A 25,589-nucleotide genomic window follows, 5' to 3' on the forward strand; every position below is an offset into this window, starting at 1 on the left:
AATTCTGAGTAGAGCAGCTGTTAAAAAAGGTATAAATCAGAACAGCTATTCGTTTCATTTCTGCTCTGGTTGAAGTAAAGCAGTTTCATCTCAACAACTCTAGTTCTATGTTCTCTGTGGCTGTGGTAATAAATAACTTGAATCAACTGTATGTTTGTTTGGTATTTTGCTGCTGACCCACTTTCTCACTGCCTTTACCGCTCAATGTTGGCTTTGAGAGTTAGATATATTACTTTTTTTTATAGCCAAACATTTTATTAGACGCTGTATTTAGATGTATTAGATGAACTTAGTGTTATCAAAGGATGCTATCACTGTTAAGACAGAAGTCCCTCCATAAGTTCAGGTGATGAACCAGTGCTGTGGAAGCTTGTTAATGTTGTGCCAACGTCCAGGAAAAGGGACAAGCTACGTTTCACATTACTATTTGACCTCTTCCACAGCAAGCCGCTAAAAGCAATAATTGCCAAAACAGCTCAATTTAACCTTGAAAAATGATTTAGCAAAGGACTCACAACATGTCCCCACAAGAGGAAATTCATGTTTCATAGATTTACTTTCATTTTTCTGTGAAGCACTGGATGAAGTGGATGGTGATGATATTACTTATCTCAGTTTCAGTAAGAAATTAGAAATGGTGTCACAAGAATGTCAAGACACATGCTATCTATCATATCAATCTATGTCTCTGATGCCTGTTCTCTCTGGGAGGTTCCATCAAGGGATGGCTAATGATCATATAATTTTCGTATAAAATGAAATAATTATCATTACAGCCACGGTAAGAGTCTCATCTTATCCCTGTCCTTAAATGCCTCCTATGCATACACCATTCTAAGCATTTTTCAACCATTTCTCTCCCTCCAGTACTCTTCCACTCTATTTCCCCATGTCACAGGTCACACACCAACACCTTTAATTGTACTATCATTCACTTTCCTTGTACACTCTCCATCTTGCATTCTCTCCACATGCTGAAACTGCCGCATTACATTTCACTCTTCTAAAAAAAAAATTCTTTGCATTCTGTAACATACCTGATCTCTCATACACCACATTATTTCTTTCCTCATTCCATCGAATCATGCCACATGCTCCTCTCATTTCCTCAGTCTGGGTTCTTGACCTCTCTGACTCTTTCCATGAGCATGTTCTAGCTGCATAGGTCATGAGGACAATGCTGTCCCTTACTCCTTTCATAACTTCCATACTTACACCTCTGCCCTTCATTATTCTACTAAGGGACCCAATGACTCATCTAACCCTGTACTGCTATCTCCCTTATCTATCATTCAATACCACCAACTTCTGCAAGATTGCTAGCTCTCAAATAGTTAGAGTGTGTCACCTCTTCTAGTCTTTCTACTCCCTTGTCTGTAACAGTTTTAGTAAACTTTCTTCTCTTTCTGTGGGGCTTTGCGAAATCGTTACGTTTCCCTACAAACATCATTGCATTACTTCTACTCACATTTACCTTCAACTGCCAACGCTTACATACATCACAAAACACACTAGCAAAGTTCTGCAACTCTTTTTCACTCTCAGCAAACAACAGTTATCATCCGCAAGCAGGCTTATCTCTTAACCACCATTCCTCACCATCACGCTCCATCTCTTCACCTCTTGTTCCCTAGTTTTGCTTTCATCTCTTATCACTCCCCCATATATATGTTGAAAAGCCACTGTGACATCACACAGTCCTGCCTAACACCCACTTGTATACCGGAACTCGCTCAGCTCTCCATCCACTCTTATTCATACATTAGTTCTTGTGTAGAAGCTTTCACACCATCAAACAGTTGGCCGCTCTGCCCCACTTCTCTTAACACAAAGATCTAACTTTCTATATCTCAGATACCCACCAATCCCACTGCAAACTCCCAGTGAACAGTACATATTCACGAAGCTGACAATGGAACTTACGGGAGCGATACTTACTACATCTATTTTTTTTTTGTACTTTATTTGTAATTCTATGGCGACGAAGAAACTGGGAGCTACAAATTACATATCTTATTAAATCTTTACCATTTAATCAATGACGTATCTCTGATCAAATCTAAACATACATCGCCTGAACGAGCTTTGTTGAAACAAACTCTACAATGGCATCCAAACACCACCAGTCGAACTATCCCTGGTTAAATGGGTACTTCGGCGAATGGCCGTTGCCTGTCATGATTTCAATTTCAATACTTTATTCCTTGATAGAGGAACGGTTTAGTGCTGTCACTAGGTACCCCTGTGACTTGTCATGTACGCCTCTTTTGTTACGTTAAACTAAAAATATTTGGACTGGAACAGCATTAGCAGCCTCACCATGGCCAGTCATCTTCCTGGAGTTTCTAATTACACTTACATCTAATCGGTTGTAACATAACCGCCAAACATTATAAAATTACATATATTTAAGTGAAATATGACCTTTTCGTACATCCAGCGAATTCTGGGTAAGGTTTAGTTTGGTTGAAATTGTTTTAGGTAGTTTTTTAAACGATTCTGACCTCCATTTTTGACGTTAAATCACTACTTGTGATTTTTAACAAACCAAAATCCCGCTTCCTAAGTCTATGCCCGAAAGTTTTACCAAACTACAACATAAATGTCAACCTGTGTTCAACATATAAGCAAACGTTCAACATAAAGTGAAGCCATCTCAAACAGTGATCAACTTCCACCATGAAGACCGGCTGAAAGTACACACTCGCCAAATAGTATTTGAAATGACAAAATCAGGGAACCATTGTCGTCAAACCGTTTGAAAAACAACTTCTGATTAATATCAACGAGCGCTTAATAACTGCTTTTGAAATATAGATCATAATTAGTTGAAATATAAGCAGTAAATAAGAAAGAAGTATTAATGTTACGTACCTTCCTCCGTTCATCAGGTGTGGTAGCTTGCCCAGCCAACAGCCACGAGAGTTTCAAGAAATTTATGACTTTTTTTACACTTATTTTTAAGTAATCACACTCTACTGCACTTCATTTATCATTATCACTTACATCACGATCCTGGATACTGTTCACTAATCACTGTAATCAATGTTAACGTATTTACACACATCAGTAATCATGACACAGTAATATTTTCTCACTATTTAGTCCACAAAATACTATTTATACCAAAATTTCCACTTGGTTATTATTCACTAAATAATCATACACTTTAGTGGGAGGTTTTTACCCCATTCAACAGTTTGTTGCCATGTTTTCATCACATACTTCCCAAATCATCATATTGCTCTCACGAATTATTCCAATAGTTTAATCCTATTTTACATCACTCACTCCATGTATCATATTCACACAAAGCTGTTCCTGTTACCATAAACGGTGCAACACCCCCATATTGTTTGATTGTTGCAAAAAATTTGCATAAAAAAATGTTCGCGAATTCTCTTTACCACTGCCATTGTTCCATCATGCTCACTATACACGCTTCTTAACACCATTTCATGTCATGCATCATCACTGTCTACCATACATCATTACTGTCTGGTGCTTGATTGACGTCATGACGGTAACTACCTGTTCTCAAACTCCCATATTCAAGGGTAAAGAAAATAATTCCACTCTGTCACTCAGGATAACGACTGTCTCACGTGGTCGATTGTCCTCCTAAATCAAAATGAGTTCACTAAAAAAAAAAAAAATGGATTTTTTTTACCTTCTAAAATGTAAATTTGCATCTGAAGCGAATCTAATTTTATTTTGTATCTCTTCCTCATTTCATTTTATATTTTGGTCAAACATAGAAGTATGATTTTCATTAAATAAGAAACAAATATATTCACTTCACGTTTACGTTCGTATCATAAATCCACAAATTAAATATTCACGAGGTTTGTTTAAAGGCGAGTCTTAAGACAGGCATATGGTTTTTTGTTTATTTCAAGAAAAATAATATCATAAAGTTGGTGTAAACGGACGACTCATATTTAAAGTCATTAGTGTGAAATGGTGAAGCGGGTTGCGTCCAGCCCAGCCCCCCATAGGTCTACCCAGGCCTCTCCTGCTTGAGGGACGACCCCATGTTGCACTGTACTGCTTGTGTGTGTTGCTTTGCTGTTGCAGGTGATAATACACATGAGAAAGAGTGAAATAGAAGGCAACACTGACACTTGTGTGATGCCTGAATTTGTAGTGAAGTGCATCAGTTGAATGAACCGCCCCGAGGGAGGGTTCATTGTGACATTAAGACGAGTAACAGAAAAAAGACAAGAGTAACAGAAACCTCATTTGTAACATTTCCGAAAATTAAGTGATACATTCATCCCCCCCCCCCTTTCATCTCATTTGACCTGGTGAAGAAATGGTAAAGATATTGAGTGTAACATCCTCTTCTGGTGCATCAAGTGTGAGGTACTGGCCTTACAAATTGGCGGCTTGGCGTGCAGACTCGGCCCCGTCTGTGGCGGCGGGACTGTCATGATCTAAGTCATCCCCCCCAAACAGTAAGAATTCCTTCCTATCGCACATAATAATATTTAATACTTTCTCAATTTTGCCTTCGTACTTTATTTTTTTTTTACCTTAGTCCTCTCATCCACTTCCTCACTCTGTTGATAGGCTGGTACTCTGCGTGTGTCAAGACACTTTTGTGTAGTCTTAACTGCTCTCTCACTGTCACTTAGATTTCTAAAATTACGCATCAGTTTTGCTATTCTTTGAACACTCGATAATCTATACCAATTCTGCAAACTGGGCAACCAAAACTGTCATGTAATCCAGGTTAGGCTTCACTAAAACAGGATACAGGTATAGGATGATTGCCATAGATTCGTTGTTTTTACACTTCGGGAAATGAACTGCTTCTAGAAAACGAACTTGAGTACTCCATTGCTTTATAGTCCATACACTAGAGGTAGGTGCCTAGGTTTTACATTTCTGCTCACCACCATTCTTAGGGGCATTATTGCTGGCTGATGTATGTTTCATCATATTTAAAGACAATGGTGTATATTCCCATCACTTTCTCCAGCTCGGTATTTCATACCAAATATGAGTACTCTTGTAATATTGTTTAGCTAGTAAGGAGCAAAGTAACATATTGTAAGAATAATGTAAGGAATTAGCACGTAAAATAACGCGTGGCATGTGTCGAGTGTGGCAAAGTGACAAAGTGACATAGTGAAGTAATTAGTCAGATTTCAAGTCACGCAGTGCAGACGAAATGCATTGTCAGTAAGTTAAGTGCCCTACCTCCTTGGAGACAGTTACCCAGCCTGGGGGTATAGCATTCAACATCTACTAAGAAATCCTGGTAAGCTAGCACCTCGATTTGTTACAAAAGTTGTCTTTGTACAGTATACATGGCTTGCTCTCTGTTAGGGAAGTGAGCCAGTGACACTGATGAATTTGACTTCAACAAGGCAACTTATGGCAGGCGAGGAGATGCAGCTACCTGAGTTAAAGAGGGCGACTTATGTGGTACGAGCAGCATGTTTGAATATTGAGGAAGTGCTTATGGTGTGATTGACTGAGCGTTGTTGTAGGAAACGCGAGCACGGACCGACCTGACGTGGGAACGAGAGGGTGTCCATTGCCTGGCCACAAACACTCGCCTAGAGACCTGGCTGTCGTCCAGCTGATAAAAATCCAGCTGAGACCATGTGTTTACACACTCAAGTGAACTTCCAGTACCAGAGAACGAGTCCTATGCAATTGAAAATTAGAGTATTTTGTGTTACGAAGCAGGCCACATTATTAGCATTTGTGTTACATTATTTCTGCTATTGTGGATTGCCTTAGATATTTAAGCATTTGCGATAGGCTGCATGCCACATTATTTCTGGCACTGTAAGTTGCCTTGGATATTTGATATTAAGTAAACGTCCGCGAACCCAAACGCAATGAATGATTATGTTAGCAGTGGCGGAGTTCCGAGGACACGCCAGATGATGAAGGTTGGGTGGGGCCAGGTTGGGCAGAGAGTTCACCGTTTTCCATCACTGGCGGAGTGGTGAAGGGTCGTACATTGACCCACATGTAGGTGCAGTTGGCAGTTCAGGTGACTGGGGAGGGGTCAACCTTACTTACCCTTCCCAACCTGGGGGTGATAGGGAGCCCTAGTCCCGTTAGGCGGCTCCAACTTGCACATTATAAGCTTGTGTCTATGGCTCTCGTCGTCACTGTGGCAACTTCTCAAGAGTCTTGAGAAGAGACGGTGTTTGACGGTCACAAACACAATATTTAACAAATTTCTATTAAAAAAATGACTAAATTTTGGAAAATGTCACTTCTTTATACTAGGTGCCTTAAATTATTGCTCAATTAGCCTCAAGTCGACGTTAGGTAAGATACTGGATATAATAAAAGTATAAGATTCTTGAATAACATTCAATGAAAAAAGATTTAGAAATAGCGTCGTTTCACCCCCCTCCCTCCCTCGCCCGCAGCCTCAGCCTTTGTCAACATTTCAATTGATTCAAAACATTGTACAGCATGCATGATTTTTACTAGGATTAGTCCTCTTTCGTATTACCTCATCAGTGATCTTGAAGAGGAAGCTCACGTCATTTCGCTTGCCGAATTTACGTCGAGTGTCCTTCACCCAGTGCCTTAAATCTTTTGGTGGTTTGTCCATCCTGCGTAAAGCTGCATTCACCAGCACCCCGACTAACTTAGCATCCGTCTGTGGGTGGTTCATCTCTTCAGCAAAGAAATTCTTCGGACGACACTCTTTCCACGCTTCTCTTTGGCATTCGAAGCATTGTGCTCGCCTCGGATCCGAGAACTGTGGTCCTCTGCCATAGTTGGTCATACGGCCTAGCCCTACTAATGCGATGTAGGGTCTTTCGTTGTCTCTTGGCTCGCACATGACGTCATGGAAACCAATAGAGTTATGCACGAAGCCAACTTGATGGAGCTTCACAACAGTTCTTGCCAAATTCCTTAGAATCTTAAGCATCGTCATATCCGGGAATTTCATATGGATCATGTCGCAGAAGGTCATGCCAGGATATCTCGTCACTAGAAGTCCTAACGGAGATCGACACACTCCCAGGACACGGGGAATCCCTGGCACCCTGGCTAGGTTTACCAGCTGGATGCATCGTTTTATCAACAGTTGTTCATCTTCGAACTTGACAAAGCAAGCCTATATGCCCTTGGGGAACAATGTGTCGGGCAATCTATACATCTTTTCTTCTTTGTGGAAATAGTTACTGGAATGCTGTGAAGCTTTTTCGCCTATGTTGACCTCAAACATCTCAATTTTGTGTTTCTTCATTGTTTGGACAAAATCGTAAGTTTTGTTCAAAAGTTTGTCCAGACTCAATCCACAAGTATGTTTCCCTTGATTCACCGATGGTAAATCATGCATAAGCTATGTAGTCTGGATTTTATTTTCTACAGACTGCGATGGATGTATTTGTTTATTTATTATGGTGGCTTCGATAGGCTATGTAGCCTGTGGCAGCACTTGCTTATCTGTTTTGAAGGCCTCTTTAGGGTATGTAGCTTGGGGCGTCTCTCCCATGAACCGTACAGACTTCAATTCCGTTTGTTTCTCTGTTTCTTCGGGATCTCTAATCTGTACTGTGGATTGCTTTTCGTGGGCTGAGGTTTGTGGAGATTCTCTAGGTGTCACCAACCTACGCTGAAGTTGTGGGCTGTAGTCTCTAACCAGTCTGAATCGCTGACAAAACTTGTAAGTTTGCCAGATAATGGAGACGAAACCTACCCACGCCAAACAGATCAAAGGCAAGAAGTTGGGCGTTTGTTCTGAATTCAGTTCAAATTGCCTCCTCCGGAGATCGGCAATTGTGTCCCGCCGATGGTAGAAGGTGGTGATCTGCGATCCAAATACCGGTATGTGGGTGGAGGAGATGGTGTCAGGATCCAGTGGGGGGAAGGTAAAGAGACCCTCTGGAGGTGGGCTCTAAAGAAATCTCGGGTATATCATAGACGAAACTGATCTCTGCTGTTGCAGCTTATCTCGCAGCTGCAAGAGATCTTTCTACGTCTTGATGATTTCAGCTTGAAGTCGATAGTTTACCCCGACGAGGCAGCACCACACGCTGCCGAGGATGATCACAACGGCCAGAACAAGAACACACAAAAGGTAAACGGATTTCATGTCGCAAACCCAAGAACGTATCTACTGAAACTGACGAGGGAACGCTTCTCGAGCTCGCAAGGCGTATCCTAGTTGTCCAAAATTTAGGAAACATGGGTAATTGTTATCATGACACAACCGTTGATATCTGTTGTAGTTAAGCGAGGAGGATAAACCCGAAATGATTATAAGCAATACCCCTTAACATTATTATTATTATTTTGCTTTGTCGCTGTCTCCCGCGTCAGCGAGGTAGCTCAAGGAAACAGACGAAAGAATGGCCCAACCCGCCCACATACACATGTATATACACATACACGTCCACACACGCAGATATACATACCTATACATCTCAATGTACACATATATATACACACACAGACATATACATATATACACATGTACATAATTCATACTGTCTGCCTTTATTTGTTCCCATCGCCACCTCGCCACACATGAAATAACAACCCCCTCCCCCCTCATGTGTGCGAGGTAGCGCTAGGAAAAGACAACAAAGGCCCCATTCGTTCACACTCAGTCTCTAGCTGTCATGTAATAATGCACCGAAACCACAGCTCCCTTTCCACATCCAGGCCCCACACAACTTTCCATGGTTTACCCCAGACGCTTCACATGCCCTGGTTCAATCCATTGACAGCACGTCGACCCCGGTATACCACATCGTTCCAATTCACTCTATTCCTTGCACGCCTTTCACCCTCCTGCATGTTCAGGCCCCGATCACTCAAAATCTTTTTCACTCCATCTTTCCATCTAAAATTTGGTCTCCCAATTCTCCTCGTTCCCCCCACCTCTGACACATATATCCTCTTTGTCAATCTTTCCTCACTCATTCTCCATGTGACCAGATCATTTCAAAACACCCTCTTCTGCTCTCTCAACCACACTTTTTATTTCCACACATCTCTCTTACCCTTACATTACTTACTCGATCAAACCACCTCACACCACATATTGTCCTCAAACATCTCATTTCCAGCACATCCACCCTCCTGCACACAACTCTATCCATAGCCCACGCCTCGCAACCATACAACATTGTTGGAACCACTATTCCTTCAAACATACCCATTTTTGCTCTACGAGATAATGTTCTCGACTTCCAAACATTCTTCAGTGGTAGTATTCTCTGATGGTAGTAACGCAGTAGAGGAATTGCTTGATTGAGATGACAAAGAACAAATGTCTGATAATTGCAGTACAGAGAAGCTGTCTCAATAGCATTAAAGGACATTGACCTGGTAGTGATGATAAAGAGCAATAGTCTGATAGGAAGGTCTGATTATAACAATGATAAGCAAAGGTCAAATGCCTGATAGTGACGACAGAGTGACTACCTAATAATGACGTGAAACAGTAATTGTATGATAGAGACAATAAGGTATAGGAATTACCTAATAAGTGACGAGTGTGATTACCTAATTGTGACATGAGACAGTAATTGCTTAATAGAGACAGTAAGAGAGAGTGATCACCCAATAGGAATTGTGACATGAGATAGTAATTACATCATGGATACCATAAAAGAAAATAGAGTAATTAACTAACACTGACGTGAGATAGTAATTACATGATGGATACCATAAGAGAAAATAGAGTAATTAACACTCTAATGGGAGACACTAGTTGCCTGATAGTGACAATGAGAGTAATTGCGTTTATCATCCTATTAGCATAACATCTCTAGTTGGAAAATGTATGGAAACCATTGTTCGAAGTAGGAGTATTAACCATTTAGAAGACCACCAACATAATAGACGATTCTCAGAATGGTTTAGACGAAATTGCTTATGTCTGACAAATGTGCTGGATTCATTTCCTGTGCTGTGATCAGTGTGTATGACGAGGGTAAAGCAGTTAGTTAATGTTATCTATCTGGATCTTTTTTTTTTTTACAAAGCTTTCATTGAAGTAGAGGGAAAAAGGAGACGCACAAGGCAAGTAGGAGACTCATGAGGCAAGTAGGAGACTCATGAGGCAAGTAGGAGACTCACGAGGCAAGTAGGAGACTCACGTGGCAAGTAGGAGACTCATGAGGCAAGTAGGAGACTCACGAGGCAAGTAGGAGACTCACGAGGCAAGTAGGAGACTCACGTGGCAAGTAGGAGACTCATGAGGCAAGTAGGAGACTTATGAGGCAAGTAGGAGACTCACGAGGCAAGTAGGAGACTCATGAGGCAAGAGGAGACTCACAAGGCAAGAAGGAGACTCACGAGTCAAGTAGGAGACTCATGAGGCAAGTAGGAGACTCACGAGGCAAGTAGGAGACTCACGTGGCAAGTAGGAGACTCATGAGGCAAGTAGGAGACTTATGAGGCAAGTAGGAGACTCACGAGGCAAGTAGGAGACTCACGTGGCAAGTAGGAGACTCATGAGGCAAGTAGGAGACTTATGAGGCAAGTAGGAGACTCACGAGGCAAGTAGGAGACTCACGTGGCAAGTAGGAGACTCATGAGGCAAGTAGGAGACTCACGAGGCAAGTAGGAGACTTATGAGGCAAGTAGGAAACTCATGAGTTAAGTAGGAGACTCATGAGGCAAGAGGAGACTCACAAGGCAAGAAGGAGACTCACGAGGCAAGTAGGCATGTCTCGGAAACATCTTGAAACACCCTCTTCAAGAAGAATGTATAAGGCTTTGACTAAAATGTTTGTGTGTGTGTTTGTGTGTATGTGTGTGTGTATGTGTGTGTGTGTGTGTGTGTGTGTGTGTGTGTAGCTCAGAACCCCTTTTTATCCCCGGGAATTCGGGGCCCAGGTTCACTTGCTCGTGCGGGAAAGGCTACCACAGTTCGCTTCACCACCACCACCACCTCACTCTCCCCCACCCTGATCAACACGCCCTCTGACTACCACCACTCCCTCCCTTCCTGGCTACCACACCCTCCCTTACCACAGTTACGTCTTCTTCATGGTCACTACACCCTCCCTTACCACAGTCACGTCTTTCTCATGGTCACTACACCCTCCCTTACCACAGTCACGTCTTCTTCATGGTCACTACACCCTCCCTTACCACAGTCACGTCTTTCTCATGGTCACTACACCCTCCCTTACCACAGTCACGTCTTCTTCATGGTCACTACACCCTCCCTTACCACAGTCACGTCTTTCTCATGGTCACTACACCCTCCCTTACCACAGTCACGTCTTCCTCATGGTCACTACACCCCCCTAGCATAATACTTCCGTAAAGGTAGATGGCATTGTTCATTGATGTAATCTCACCACGCCTACTCCATTCCTCTCAAATTATCTGCTCGCCCCCTCCCCGCTCAACAATAAAATATTTTGCCGATAATATTTCACCAAAGCAAGCCTTCCTCGACCTCCATACAGACCAGGAAGGGACGATAATGTGTTAAACCTTGACAGATCGGCCGTATATCACCTTAATTTCTAGATATATATGACAGTCTCTAGCAGTCATGTGTAATGCACCGAAACCACAGCTCCCTTTCCACTTCCAGGCCCCACAAAAGTTTCCAACTTTCTAACGCTCAGTTCTCTGTTCTTAACGCTACCTCGCTAACGCGGGAAATGAATATATATATATATATATATATATATATATATATATATATATATATATATATATATATATATATATATAAGAATATATATATATATATATATATATTTTTTTTTTTTTGCTTTGTCGCTGTCTCCCGCGTTTGCGAGGTAGCGCAAGGAAACAGACGAAAGAAATGGCCCACCCCACCCCCATACACATGTATATACATACGTCCACACTCGCAAATATACATACCTACACAGCTTTCCATGGTTTACCCCAGACGCTTCACATGCCCTGATTCAATCCACTGACAGCACGTCAACCCCGGTATACCACATCGATCCAATTCACTCTATTCCTTGCTCTCCTTGGGTGGGGTGGGTTGGGCCATTTCTTTCGTCTGTTTCCTTGCGCTACCTCGCAAACGCGGGAGACAGCGACAAAAAAAAAATATATATATATAAGAATATATATATATATATATATATATATATATACATATATATAAGCGAATCTACTGATCATTTCTATACCAATGGCAGAAAGGGAAATGATAACTTATTGAAAATGAACGGTATAATTCCGTATGTAGCAAAGAACACTCTTCTTTCCAGGGTTTTTAGTCTCTGATAACATTGTTCGCTACATTTGAGTGATAAGCTCTGCTCATGGTCGCTGGGGAAGTTCGCCAACTTATTGTCCAAGCTTGTAAATGAGGAGCATTGTGGAATAAACATCTGTAACTAGTTGGAAGAGAAAGAGGAATTGATATTACCAGAAAATGTTGCATAGATCTATGGACCAGATGGGAGGTATGTTGTAGACTGACCGGAGATTGATTTCATAGACGAGATTCATTTCAGTTATTAGATTTCTTAAGATTATACATGTGCACATTTTCCTTATTGCGTAGTGGTTATTGTGGCGACTAGTTGGCCACGATGGGTCACATTATTTTGCTGATTATTCTTTTTTATACCCAGAATTTTCCCTTCTTTGTGCCACTTCTGCGTTGTTGCTCTTATTAGGTAGACGGATGTGGAGCTTCACCTTGTTTAGGGGGTAGGTGACGTTAATTGCTTTGAGGAGTGATCATTTTGGAAGAATTTATATGTAATTTAGATTTAAATATTCCATTAAGGAGTTACAAGTTATGTGGAAATATGTATTTACTCTGCCTAAAGAAAATCAACAAGAGTACAAATATGTAATTGCGAAAATATATGCGAAGTAGAGTGGAAGGAACTTGATTTTGCGAACGTTTTTTGATAAAGTTGCAGTTAGGTGCTCATAGAATTAAATAAGTTTTGTACAAAGATGAAACACATATAAGTGAACTCTTTATAGTTAGGCCAGTTGATTTTCACTGGTTGTGCTCTGTATCAACTGTTCTGTCACCAGTTTAGTTACCACAAAATGGGCAGGATTTTGAAGATAAGGGAAACTGTTGGACAAAAAAAAAAAGAAATTTAAAATAGGTATTTGTTAAGATTAAATCCCCAATGCTATCAGCTTTGATTTTTGTACTGCAGTATTAGCAGAATGTTTAGTAAATACAACAATGAATGTGAGGTGCTAATTGGAACATGTTGAATGTTGGTATAGGTGAAAAGTGTTGTGTATATTAGGGAAATAGTAGTTACCGATTATGTATAAGTGGATGATGTACTTGAAAGATATCAACTGGATAATGTACTTGAAAGATATCAATAAAAATTATGAAAACATAACCTTATTAGTATCTGTAATGATAGTATATATGATATATATCATTACTAAATTTGTTTGTTGCTGGGGGTCACAAACAACTTTCCATTGTTTCTTTGTGTTGACATTTGTCTCCTTCCTGATAATGCCCCGTCATGGATGTGAGTAGTATATTTTGACTTCAGTTTTGAAAGTTATGGTAAATCGGCTGGGATGTTATGTGAGGTTTTCGAGGATGCTTATGATTTAGTCACAAAAATAAGGTCACCAAAGTTTGTTTCCCAATTTTAAATTTAGAAAATCCATGTAAACATAATGAATATAAACAAAAAAGTTAGTAAATGGTTACAGTATAATGCTAGAATTAATACATGGAGCTCCCTGTGAGGGAAGGCTGAAGGAACAAGGAGTGGGGGTGAAATTAGCTAAAATGTACCATATAAACAAATTTGCCTACTTTTCGTTTAAATATGTTAGAATGATGTTTGCTATAAACAAGAGAAAGGATTCATAGCTAAACAAAAATATTTGATTTTCTTTACCGCTGTTGTGAGGTTGGTTTCCTAAACCGTGATATACAGCTTAAGTAGTGAAATGATAAAATCAACAACTATTTATTTCATAATAGTATAATAAAACAACCAAGAAACAAGTGATATAGACGTTTTCTTAACCAGAGAGAAATATTCTCGTGGTGGGAGGGTATTAGTAAGATAACGGTAAGTGCTAAAAACAACCGGGTGTTGACATGTCTCATGCATTGGTGTCACCTCGTTTATATGGTGTTTAGATGCACTTGCTTGTTATATTAGGAAAAAGTCTACACTGTTCAATGTATCTCCTTTCCTTCTGAAGATGTTTATGTAATTTCATTATATTACAACTTTTTGTTGTATTATCATATTTATTCATTAGTATATCATTATTGCTCTCAGCCCAAACTTTTTATTTGTATTATCTTGATTGAATGATAATACAGTGATTATTATCTTATTTATTTTTTCTGTTTTGTTACATACATAGAAACACATGCACACAAAAATCAGTAAACAAGTAAAATTATGATAGTTGTAGCTGGAGCTGACTGATTTTCACATGAATTATTGTCTTCAGAGGTTTTTATTAAAGTGCCCCAGAATCAAAAGTACCTTGGAAACTCAGATATCTCTCCAGGGCCTGAAAAGTGCACACACACACACACACACACACACACACACACACACACAATGGCTACAGTGTATGTGTGTGCACACATAGAAGCAAAGACATGGTACATACATGCAAGGTCAATAGACAAGGGAACACAAGTGTAAAACTCACTCCCTGTGACACAGGTAGTAATCAGATTAGAAGTAACGACATAGTATATATAAACAAGGTTGAGAAATGGGGTAACACAAGTATAAGACTCTCATCCCAGAATGCACAAATGGTAATCACAAACAGTAATCACACATGGGTTTCCACAGTTGATTAGTTTGCATTACTGAGTGTCACATTTGCACAGGATGCCTGGGTTCAAATCTTGGTTGTGGCAGCCAGTCTAGAGTCAACTCAGGTCTTCATCCTCCTAGGGATGTTCAGTGAAATGGGTACTTTACAAAAGGCTAGGATTTGTGGGTAATTACCCATTTGTACTGTATGGGGCTGGAGTTTTACATTTGTGGGACTCCATCTCTTGAATACTCCACTATCTTGCAACCCATTGAATTTATGTATGCAGTTTGCATTAACCATGTCTTCAGTCAGTCTGTTCTCTTCATCCACCACTAATGTACTAGAAGTATTTCTTTACATCCTTATTTTCACGTTTCATACTTAATTCTTTATTATGTTCTCTGGTTGCTACATCCCTCAAAAAACTGTCCACTTCATTGATATCTTTTAAAACTTGAAGGTTACCCCTCAGTTTTCTCTCTTCTAGGGTGTGTGAAGTTAGTCTCCAGCCCTTCCCTGAGGCTTAGTTCTCTTAATTCTGATACCATCTTTGCTTTCCTCTGGACCTTCTCTGTGAGTTCCTGGTGCTTCTTTTGGGGAGTTGAGCAAACCTGAGAAGCTTATTGTAGTTTTTATCCTTATTTAGGATATGAATAGCTTGCTAAATATTTCCTTATTCAGATACTTGAAAGTTATTCTGATATTTACCAGCAGACAGTTTGTGTCCTTAACTATTCTTTTAAAATGTGACTCTGGTAATAGGTTAGGGACGTTGTCCACTCCCAATTCCCTCTCACCTACAGAATCCCATAGCTTGTTTCCTGCTGGATAGTAATCATACTGAGGCTGTCTTTCAGTTTTCCTTTCCTCATTACTTTACATTTGCTGAGGTCAAATTCTGTTACCCATGTTTCAGACCAACTTTGAAGTCTGTTTAGGTCCCCTTGTAAAGTGATGCAACCTCTCATGTTTTTCACTTCCCTCATGACTTTTGTATCATCTGCAAACATACCTAGATCAAGAAAAGTAATGGTTCCAGAACCAAATAGTGTGACCTGTGATGGTCACTTCAGCTCATCAGGAAAAGGCTCCCCTGACAGATGTCCTTTTCCTCCCACTGAGGTACTTTTACGTCCATCAAAGGAGTTTCCCCTATATTCCTGCTTTGTGATTCAGCTTAATCAGCCTTTAATGTGTTAGTGTCAAATGCCTTCTGGCAGTCCAGATACAGACAGTCCACCTAGCCTGTCCTTTTGTGCCCTTGTGTGTGTGTGTGTGTGTGTGTGTGTGTGTGTGTGTTTGTATGTACATACATGGAGGTGAAGACATGGTACATATGTACAGAGCTCAGAGACTAGGCAAAATGAGTGAAAAACTGTATTTTCTTAACACATGAGGAGTGATCACAAATGGTAATCACACACACACACACACACACACACACACACACACACACACACACACACACACACACACATGCACATTTTCATGGAAAGATGTTTAAAAAGATATTTAAGGCTTAAAAACTACTGTATCACCCAGAGTAAAGGGAGATATCCCAAATTCTGATTGTTTCTTACTACTGAGGTGCCAAGGAGTCTGCCACTTGGAAAAGTCTTAGTGACTGAGTTTGGTAAAGTGTGTGAAAGAAGAAAGCTGAGAGTAAATGTGAATAAGAGCATGGTTATTAGGTTCAGTAGGGTTGAGGGACAAGTCAGTTGGGAGGTAAGTTTGAATGGAGAAAAACTGGAGGAAGTGAAGTGTTTTAGATATCTTGGAGTGGATTTGGCAGCTGATGGAACCATGGAAGTGGAAGTGAGTCACAGTGTGGGGGAAGGGGTGAAGGTTCTGGGAGCATTGAAGAATGTGTGGAAGGTGAGAACGTTATCTCGGAGAGCAAAAATTGGTATGTTTGAAGGAATAGTGGTTCCAACAATGTTATATGGTTGGGAGGCATGGGCTATAGATAGGGTTGTGCAGAAGAGGGTGGATGTGTTGGAAATGAGATGTTTGAGGACAATATGTGGTGTGAGGTGGTTTGATCGAGTAAGTAATGAAAGAGTAAGAGAGTTGTGTGGTAATAAAAAGAGTGTAGTTGAGAGAGCAAAAGAGGGTGTATTGAAATGGTTTGGTCACATGAAGAGAATGAATGAGGAAAGATTGACAAAGAGGATATGTGTGTCAGAGGTGGAGGGAACGAAGGGAAATGGGAGACCAAAATGAAGGTGGAAGGATGGAGTGAAAAAGATTTAGAGCGATCGAGGCCTGAACATACAGGAGGATGAAAGGCATGCAAGGAATAGAGTGAATTGTAATGATGTTGTATACCGGGGTTGACGTGCTGTCAGTGGATTGAACCAGTACATGTGATGCGTCTGGGGTAAACCATGGAAAGTTTTGTGGGGCCTGGATGTGGAAAGGGAGCTGTGGTTTCGGTGCATTACACATGACAGCTAGAGACTGAGTGTGAAGGAATGTGGCCTTTATTGTCTTTTCCTAGCGTTACCTTGCACACACACAGGGAGAAAGGGATGCCATTTCATGTGTGATGGGGTGGTGACGGGAATGGATGAAGGCAGCATGTATGAATATGTACGTGTGTATATATTTATATATCTGTGTATGAATATTTATGTATACATTGAAATGTATATGTGGGGATAGGGGAGAAAGAATACTTCCCACGCATTCCTCACATGTCGTAGAAGGTGACCAAAGGGGGCTGGAGACCCTCCCCTCCTTGTATTTTAACTTTCTAAAAGGGGAAACAGAAGAAGGAGTCATGCAGGGAGTGCTCATCCTCCTCGAAGGCTCAGATTGGGGTGTCTAAATGTGTGTGGATGTAACCAAGATGAGAAAAAAGGAGAGATAGGTAGTATGTTTGAGGAAAGGAACCTGGATGTTTTGGCTCTGAGTGAAATGAAGTTCAAGGGTAAAGGGGAAGAGTGGTTTGGGAATGTCTTGGGAGTAAAGTCAGGGGTAAGTGAGAGGACAAGAGCAAGGGAAGGAGTAGCACTACTCCTGGAACAGGAGTGTTGGGAGTATGTGATAGAGTGTAAGAAAGTAAACTCTAGATTGATATGGGTAAAACTGAAAGTTGATGGAGAGAGATGGGTGATTATTGGTGCTATGCACCTGGGCATGAGAAGAAAGATCATGAGAGGCAAGTGTTTTGAGAGCAGCTGAATGAGTGTGTTAGTAGTTTTGATGCACGAGACCGGGGTATAGTGATGGGTGATTTGAATGCAAAGGTGAGTAATGTGGCGGTTGAAGGAATGATTGGTGTACATGGGGTGTTCAGTGTTGTAAATGGAAATGGTGAAGAGCTTGTAGATTTATGTGCTGAAAAAGGACTGGTGATTGGGAATACCTGGTTTAAAAAGAGAGATATACATAAGTATACGTATATAAGTAGGAGAGATGGCCAGAGAGCGTCATTGGATTACATGTTAATTGCTAGATGCACGAAAGAGAGACTTTTGGATGTTAATGTGCTGAGGTGGTGCAACTGGAGGGATGTCTGATCATTATCTTGTGGAAGCAGAGGTGAAGATTTGTAGAGGTTTTCAGAAAAGAAGAATGTTGGGGTGAAGAGAGTGATGAGAGTAAGTGAGCTTGGGAAGGAGACTTGTGTGAGGAACTACCAGGAGAGAATGGGTACAGAATGGAAAAATGTTAGAACAAAAGACATAAGGGGAGTTGGGGAGGAATGGGATGTATTTAGGGAAGCAGTGATGGCTTGTGCAAAAGATGCTTGTGGCATGAGAAGCGTGGGAGGTGGGCAGATTAGAAAGGGTAGTGAGTGGTGGAATGAAGAAGTAAGATTGTTAGTGAAAGAGAAGAGAGAGGCATTTGGACGACTTTTGCAGGGAAATAATGCAAATGAGTATGAGATGTATAAAAGAAAGAGGCAGGAGGTCAAGAGAAAGGTCAAGAGGTGAAAAAAAGGGCAAATGAGAGTTGGTGTGAGAGAGTATCATTAAATTTTAGGGAGAATAGAAAGATTTTCGGAAGGAGGTAAATAAAGTGCATATGACAAGGGAAAAAATGGGAACTTCAGTGAAGGGGACTAATGGAGAGGTGATAACAAGTAGTGGTGATGTGAGGAGATGGAGTGAGTATTTTGAAGGTTGAATGTGTTTGATGATAGAGTGGCAGATATAGGGTGTTTTGGTCGAGGTGGGATAGAGTGGCAGATATAGGGTGTTTAGGTCGAGGTGGTGTGCAAAGTGAGAGGGTTAGGGAGAATGATTTGGTAAACAGAGAAGAGGTAGTAAAAGCTTTGCGGAAGATGAAAGGCGGCAAGGCAGCGGGTTTGGATGGTATTGCAGTGTAATTTATTAAGAAAGGGGGTGACTGTATTGTTGACTGGTTGGTAAGGTTATTTAATGTATGTATGACTCATGGTGAGATGCATGAGGATTGGCAGAATGCTTGCATAGTGCCATTGTACAAAGGTAAAGGGGATAAAAGTGAGTGCTCAAATTACAGAGGTATAAGTTTGTTAAGTATTCCTGGTAAATTATATGGGAGGGTATTGATTGATAGGGTGAAAGCATGTATAGAGCATCAGATTGGGGAAGAGCAATGTGGTTTCAGAAGTGGTAGAGGATGTGTGGATCAGGTGTTTGCTTTGAAGAATATATGTGATAAATACTTAGAAAAGCAAATGGATTTGTATGTAGCATTTATGGATCTGGAGAAGGCATATGATAGAGTTGATAAGAGATGCTCTGTGGAAGGTATTAAGAATATATGGTGTGGGAGGCAAGTTGTTAGAAGCAGTGAAAAGTTTTTATCGAGGATGTAAGGCATGTGTACGAGTAGGAAGAGAGAAAAGTAATTGGTTGTCAGTTAGTGTTGGTTTGCAGCAGGGGTGCATGATGTCTTCATTGTTGTTTAATTTGTTTATGGATGGGGTTGTTAGGGAAGTGAATGCAAGAGTTTTGGAAAGAGGGGCAAGTATACAGTCTGTTGTGGATGAGAGAGCTTGGGAAGTGAGTCAGTTGTTGTTTGCTGATGATACAGCGTTGGTGGCTGATTCAGGTGAGAAACTGCAAAAGCTGGTGACTGAGTTTGGTGAGGTGTGTGAAAGAAGAAAGCTGAGAGTAAATGTGAATAAGAGCAAGGTTATTAGGTACAGTAGGGTTGGGGGACAAGTCAATTGGGAGGTATGTTTGAATGGAGAAAAACTGGAGGAAGTGAAGTGTTTTAGATATCTGGGAGTGGATTTGGCAGCTGATGGAAACATGGAAGCGGAAGTGGATCATAGGGTGGGGGAGGGGGCGAAAAGTTCTGGGAACTTTAAAAAGATGTGTGGAAGTCGAGAACATTATCTTGGAAAGCAAAAATGGGTATGTTTGAAGGAATAGTGGTTCCAACAATGTTATATGGTTGCGAGGCGTGGGCTATAGATAGAGTTGTGCGGAGGAGGGTGGATGTGCTGGAAATGAGATGTTTGAGGACAATATGTGGTGTGAGGTGGTTTAATCGAGTAAGTAATGTAAGGGTAAGAGAGATGTGTGGTAGTAGAAAGAGTGTGGTTGAGAGAGCAGAGGAGGGTGTTTTGAAATGGTGTGGTCACATGGAGAGAATGAGTGAGGAAAGATTGACCAAGAGGATATATGTGTCAGAGGTGGAGGGAATGCGAAGTGTGAGACCAAATTGGAGGTGGAAGGATGGGGTGAAAAAGATTTTGAGTGATTGGGGCCAGAACATGCAGGAGGGTGAAAGGCGTGCAAGGAATAGAGTGAATTGGAATGATGTGGTATACTGGGGTCGACGTGCTGTCAATGGATTGAACCAAGGCATGTGAAGTGTCTGGGGTAAACCATGGAAAGTTCTGTGGGGCCTGGATGTGGAAAGGGAGCTATTATACATGCATTATACATGACAGCTAGAGACTGAGTGTGAACGAATGTGGCCTTTGTTGTCTTTTCCTAGCGCTACCTCGCGCACATGTGAGAAAGGGGGGTTGTCTTTTCATGTGTAGTGGGATGGTGAAGGGAATGAATAAAGGGCAGACAGTATGAATTAGGTACATGTGTATATATGTATATGTCTGTGTGTGTGTATATATATGTATACATTGAGATGTATAGGTATGTATATGTGCGTGTGTTTCCTTGCACTACCTGGCTAACACGGGAAACAGCGACGAAGTATAATAATAATAATAATGATGATAATAATAATAATAATAATAATAATAATAATAATAATAATGATGATGATGATAATTTATTATTATAATTTGTCGCTGTCTCCTGCGTGATAAACAGCTGTCTAGGATTGCTTTTCTTCTCTATTATTTTTAGGAAAATATTATTGGTTGTATTTCCCTACTCATTTATCCTATTTTTATCTCAGCTATCAGTATTTGATATTTGATGCACAACCAATTATTTTCATATATTGCTTTTGCATTATATTTTGAAATTTCAACAGACAAAATGGCATATGATGAAGATGAAGAAGAATTACCACAAGGTCCTGTGGAAAATGCATGGGCAATGAAAATTCCTGAGTTCAAAAAGGGTGAAATGAAGAGCCATCTTTTGGAAGAAAGCTCATTTTCTGTTCTCTTCCCAAAGTACCGTGAGAAATATCTGAGGGAGTGCTGGCCGCTGCTGGAAAAAAATATGACAGTAAGGCAAAACTCAGATTTTTTTAATACGCATTTAATTTGCCATTGTACAAAGGCAAAGGGGATAAGAGTGAGTGCTCAAATTACAGAGGTATAAGTTTGTTGAGTATTCCTGGTAAATTATATGGGAGGGTATTGATTGAGAGGGTGAAGGCATGTACAGAGCATCAGATTGGGGAAGAGCAGTGCGGTTTCAGAAGTGGTAGAGGATGTGTGGATCAGGTGTTTGCTTTGAAGAATGTATGTGAGAAATACTTAGAAAAGCAAATGGATTTGTATGTAGCATTTATGGATCTGGAGAAGGCATATGATAGAGTTGATAGAGATGCTCTGTGGAAGGTATTAAGAATATATGGTGTGGGAGGCAAGTTGTTAGAAGCAGTGAAAAGTTTTTATCGAGGATGTAAGGCATGTGTACGTGTAGGAAGAGAGGAAAGTGATTGGTTCTCAGTGAATGTAGGTTTGCGGCAGGGGTGTGTGATGTCTCCATGGTTGTTTAATTTGTTTATGGATGGGGTTGTTAGGGAGGTAAATGCAAGAGTCCTGGAAAGAGGGGCAAGTATGAAGTCTGTTGGGGATGAGAGAGCTTGGGAAGTGAGTCAGTTGTTGTTCGCTGATGATACAGCGCTGGTGGCTGATTCATGTGAGAAACTGCAGAAGCTGGTGACTGAGTTTGGGAAAGTGTGTGGAAGAAGAAAGTTAAGAGTAAATGTGAATAAGAGCAAGGTTATTAGGTACAGTAGGGTTGAGGGTCAAGTCAATTGGGAGGTGAGTTTGAATGGAGAAAAACTGGAGGAAGTGAAGTGTTTTAGATATCTGGGAGTGGATCTGTCAGCGGATGGAACCATGGAAGCGGAAGTGGATCATAGGGTGGGGGAGGGGGCGAAAATTTTGGGAGCCTTGAAAAATGTGTGGAAGTCGAGAACATTATCTCGGAAAGCAAAAATGGGTATGTTTGAGGGAATAGTGGTTCCAACAATGTTGTATGGTTGCGAGGCGTGGGCTATGGATAGAGATGTGCGCAGGAGGATGGATGTGCTGGAAATGAGATGTTTGAGGACAATGTGTGGTGTGAGGTGGTTTGATCGAGTAAGTAACGTAAGGGTAAGAGAGATGTGTGGAAATAAAAAGAGCGTGGTTGAGAGAGCAGAAGAGGGTGTTTTGAAATGGTTTGGGCACATGGAGAGAATGAGTGAGGAAAGATTGACCAAGAGGATATATGTGTCGGAGGTGGAGGGAACGAGGAGAAGAGGGAGACCAAATTGGAGGTGGAAAGATGGAGTGAAAAAGATTTTGTGTGATCGGGGCCTGAACATGCAGGAGGGTGAAAGGAGGGCAAGGAATAGAGTGAATTGGAGCGGTGTGGTATACAGGGGTTGACTTGCTGTCAGTGGAGTGAATCAAGGCATGTGAAGCGTCTGGGGTAAACCATGGAAAGCTGTGTAGGTATGTATATTTGCGTGTGTGGACGTGTGTATGTACATGTGTATGGGGGGGGGTTGGGCCATTTCTTTCGTCTGTTTCCTTGCGCTACCTCGCAAGCGCGGGAGACAGCGACAAAGTATAAAAAAAAAAAAAAAAAAAAAAAAAAAAATTACACTGTTTGTGTCATTATGTTTGGGTACATTCAGAAATGTTTAGTGTATTAGTAGATTACTCTTCTGTCATGATTTATTCACCAAGAAATATTTATGGTATTGAAAGATTGCCTCTGATGTGTTGTAATTGGCTTTGACAATGAAAAAAAGCTAGGTCTTAATTTATTAGTTTTGATTTGAATGTTGATTTGTATTGTTTCTGTTGCTTTGCTGTGTGAATTTTGTATGTTGATTTGATAATTAATTTCCCCTTAGTTAGAATATTTGGAACATAAAAGATCTCCAGAGAAACTCGTAACATAATAGTGATTTCTTCCTTGTCTATCATTCTGCTGTAGGTAAAGTATATTTGTACAGGATTCACTGCAGAGCTGCTGAAACATAATAGAGAAATTTGTAATGTGCCAGTAGGAGGCACTTACCTGTGCTTGTCCCATCATTATTATTCTGATATTTTCCTCGACACATTATACAGCTATTCACCACTTGGAGATGCATTCCAGGAAAACAAAACTTAGTAGAATCGATGAAGACTATAGTTGAGAAGGTTTCATTCTCATTAGAAATTTGCCAACCCATTTTTTCCACAAAAGCATGAATGAGAAACATGCAGTATAGTACAGGTTCATCATTAATCTAATTTTTTGACCTCTACGCTCCTATAGTCTTTTATTGATGATGTGCAGTTTCACTGTTCATTGCTCTTATCATCATTTGACATTTTGTGTGTATTGACACCAAAGTTTGCCCATAGCAAGATAGCCAGAAATTTTAATTGGGCTGTGTATTGGTTAAATAAGAAATTCTGCTTAAGATTGTACTTTTTTTTATTAAAAGTACATTATGTTAAGTGTAGGCATGTTACATAGATTCTGATCTATTGCCCAGACGTGCAACATTTGCTTTATGTTTTCCAAAATTGTACCATAATAAGCTTATATTTTTTTGTTTGTTGGAGGATAATGACATGCTGTACAGTACTTTATTTTTTTTTTTTATTATTTTGCTTTGTCGCTGTCTCCCGCATTTGCGAGGTAGCGCAAGGAAACAGAAGAAAGAAATGGCCCAACCCACCCCCATACACATGTATATACACACACGTCCACACACGCAAATATACATACCTATACATCTCAATGTACACATATATATACACACACAGACACATACATATATACCCATGCGCACAATTCACACTGTCTGCCTTTATTCATTCCCATCGCCACCTCGCCACACATGGAATACCATCCCCCTCCCCCCTCGTGTGCGAGGTAGCGCTAGGAAAAGATAACAAAGGCCCCATTCGTTCACACTCAGTCTCCAGCTGTCATGCAATAATGCCCGAAACCACAGCTCCCTTTCCACATCCAGGCCCCACACAACTTTCTATGGTTTACCTCAGACGCTTCACATGCCCTGATTCAATCCACTGACAGCACGTCAACCCCAGTATACCACATCGATCCAATTCACTCTATTCCTTGCCCGCCTTTCACCCTCCTGCATGTTCAGGCCCCGATCACTCAAAATCTTTTTCACTCCATCTTTCCACCTCCAATTTGGTCTCCCACTTCTCCTTGTTCCCTCCACCTCCAACACATATACCCTCTTGGTCAATCTTTCCTCACTCATTCTCTCCATGTGCCCAGACCATTTCAAAACACCCTCTTCTGCTCTCTCAACCACGCTCTTTTTATTTCCACACATCTCTCTTACCCTTACATTACTTACTCGATCAAACCACCTCACACCACACATTGTCCTCAAACATCTCATTTCCAGCACATCCACCCTCCTGCGCACACCTCTATCCATAGCCCACGCCTCGCAACCATACAACATTGTTGGAACCACTATTCCTTCAAACATACCCATTTTTGCTTTCCGAGATAATGTTCTCGACATCCACACATTCTTCAAGGCTCCCAGGATTTTCGCCCCCTCCCCCACCCTATGATTCACTTCTGCTTCCATGGTTCCATCCGCTGCCAGATCGACTCCCAGATATCTAAAATACTTTACTTCCTCCAGTTTTTCTCCATTCAAACTTACCTCCCAATTGACTTAACCCTCAACCCTACTGTACCTAATGACCTTGCTCTTATTCACATTTACTCTTAACTTTCTTCTTTCACATACTTTACCAAACTCAGTCACCAGCTTCTGCAGTTTCTCACATGAATCAGCCACCAGCGCTGTATCATCAGCAAACAACAACTGACTCTTTTCCCAAGCTCTCTCATCCACAACAGACTTCATACTTGCCCCTCTTTCCAAAACTCTTGCATTCACCTCCCTAACAACCCCATCCATAAACAAATTAAACAACCATGGAGACATCACACACCCCTGCCGCAAACCTACATTCACTGAGAACCAATCACTTTCCTCTCTTCCTACATGTAGTACAGTACTTTATATTGCTTTAAATTACATACCACTACTACAAACTAGTGCTCTGCACAGTTATCACTATGACACCTTATGTTGCACAAGATGTTTTTCTCCAAAGAGTGTCTTGAGCAAGGGAGAGATGACTTGATAAAATACCTTTTTATCTTGTAGTGATGCACTTGTACAACAGTAAATTACTTTTCAGTGGA

General features: G+C 40.8%; 1 protein-coding gene across 2 annotated transcripts in view; it reads left to right on the top strand.

Annotated features, from left to right (window-relative positions):
* The first annotated feature begins 12,252 nt into the window (after positions 1-12,252).
* Positions 12,253-25,589, top strand: part of dbe (KRR1 small subunit processome component homolog dbe) — a 67,253-nt gene continuing 53,916 nt past the window's right edge. For both annotated transcript variants that reach the window (XM_071675224.1, XM_071675223.1), the window contains exons 1-2: positions 12,253-12,410; positions 21,190-21,389. In XM_071675224.1, coding sequence (XP_071531325.1) covers positions 12,380-12,410; positions 21,190-21,389 — 231 coding nt within the window. In that variant the 5' untranslated portion in view covers positions 12,253-12,379. The remainder of the gene's footprint in view (positions 12,411-21,189; positions 21,390-25,589) is intronic.

The sequence above is a fragment of the Panulirus ornatus genome, chromosome 20 (assembly GCF_036320965.1).
Source record: "Panulirus ornatus isolate Po-2019 chromosome 20, ASM3632096v1, whole genome shotgun sequence".
Lineage (NCBI taxonomy): Eukaryota > Metazoa > Arthropoda > Malacostraca > Decapoda > Palinuridae > Panulirus > Panulirus ornatus.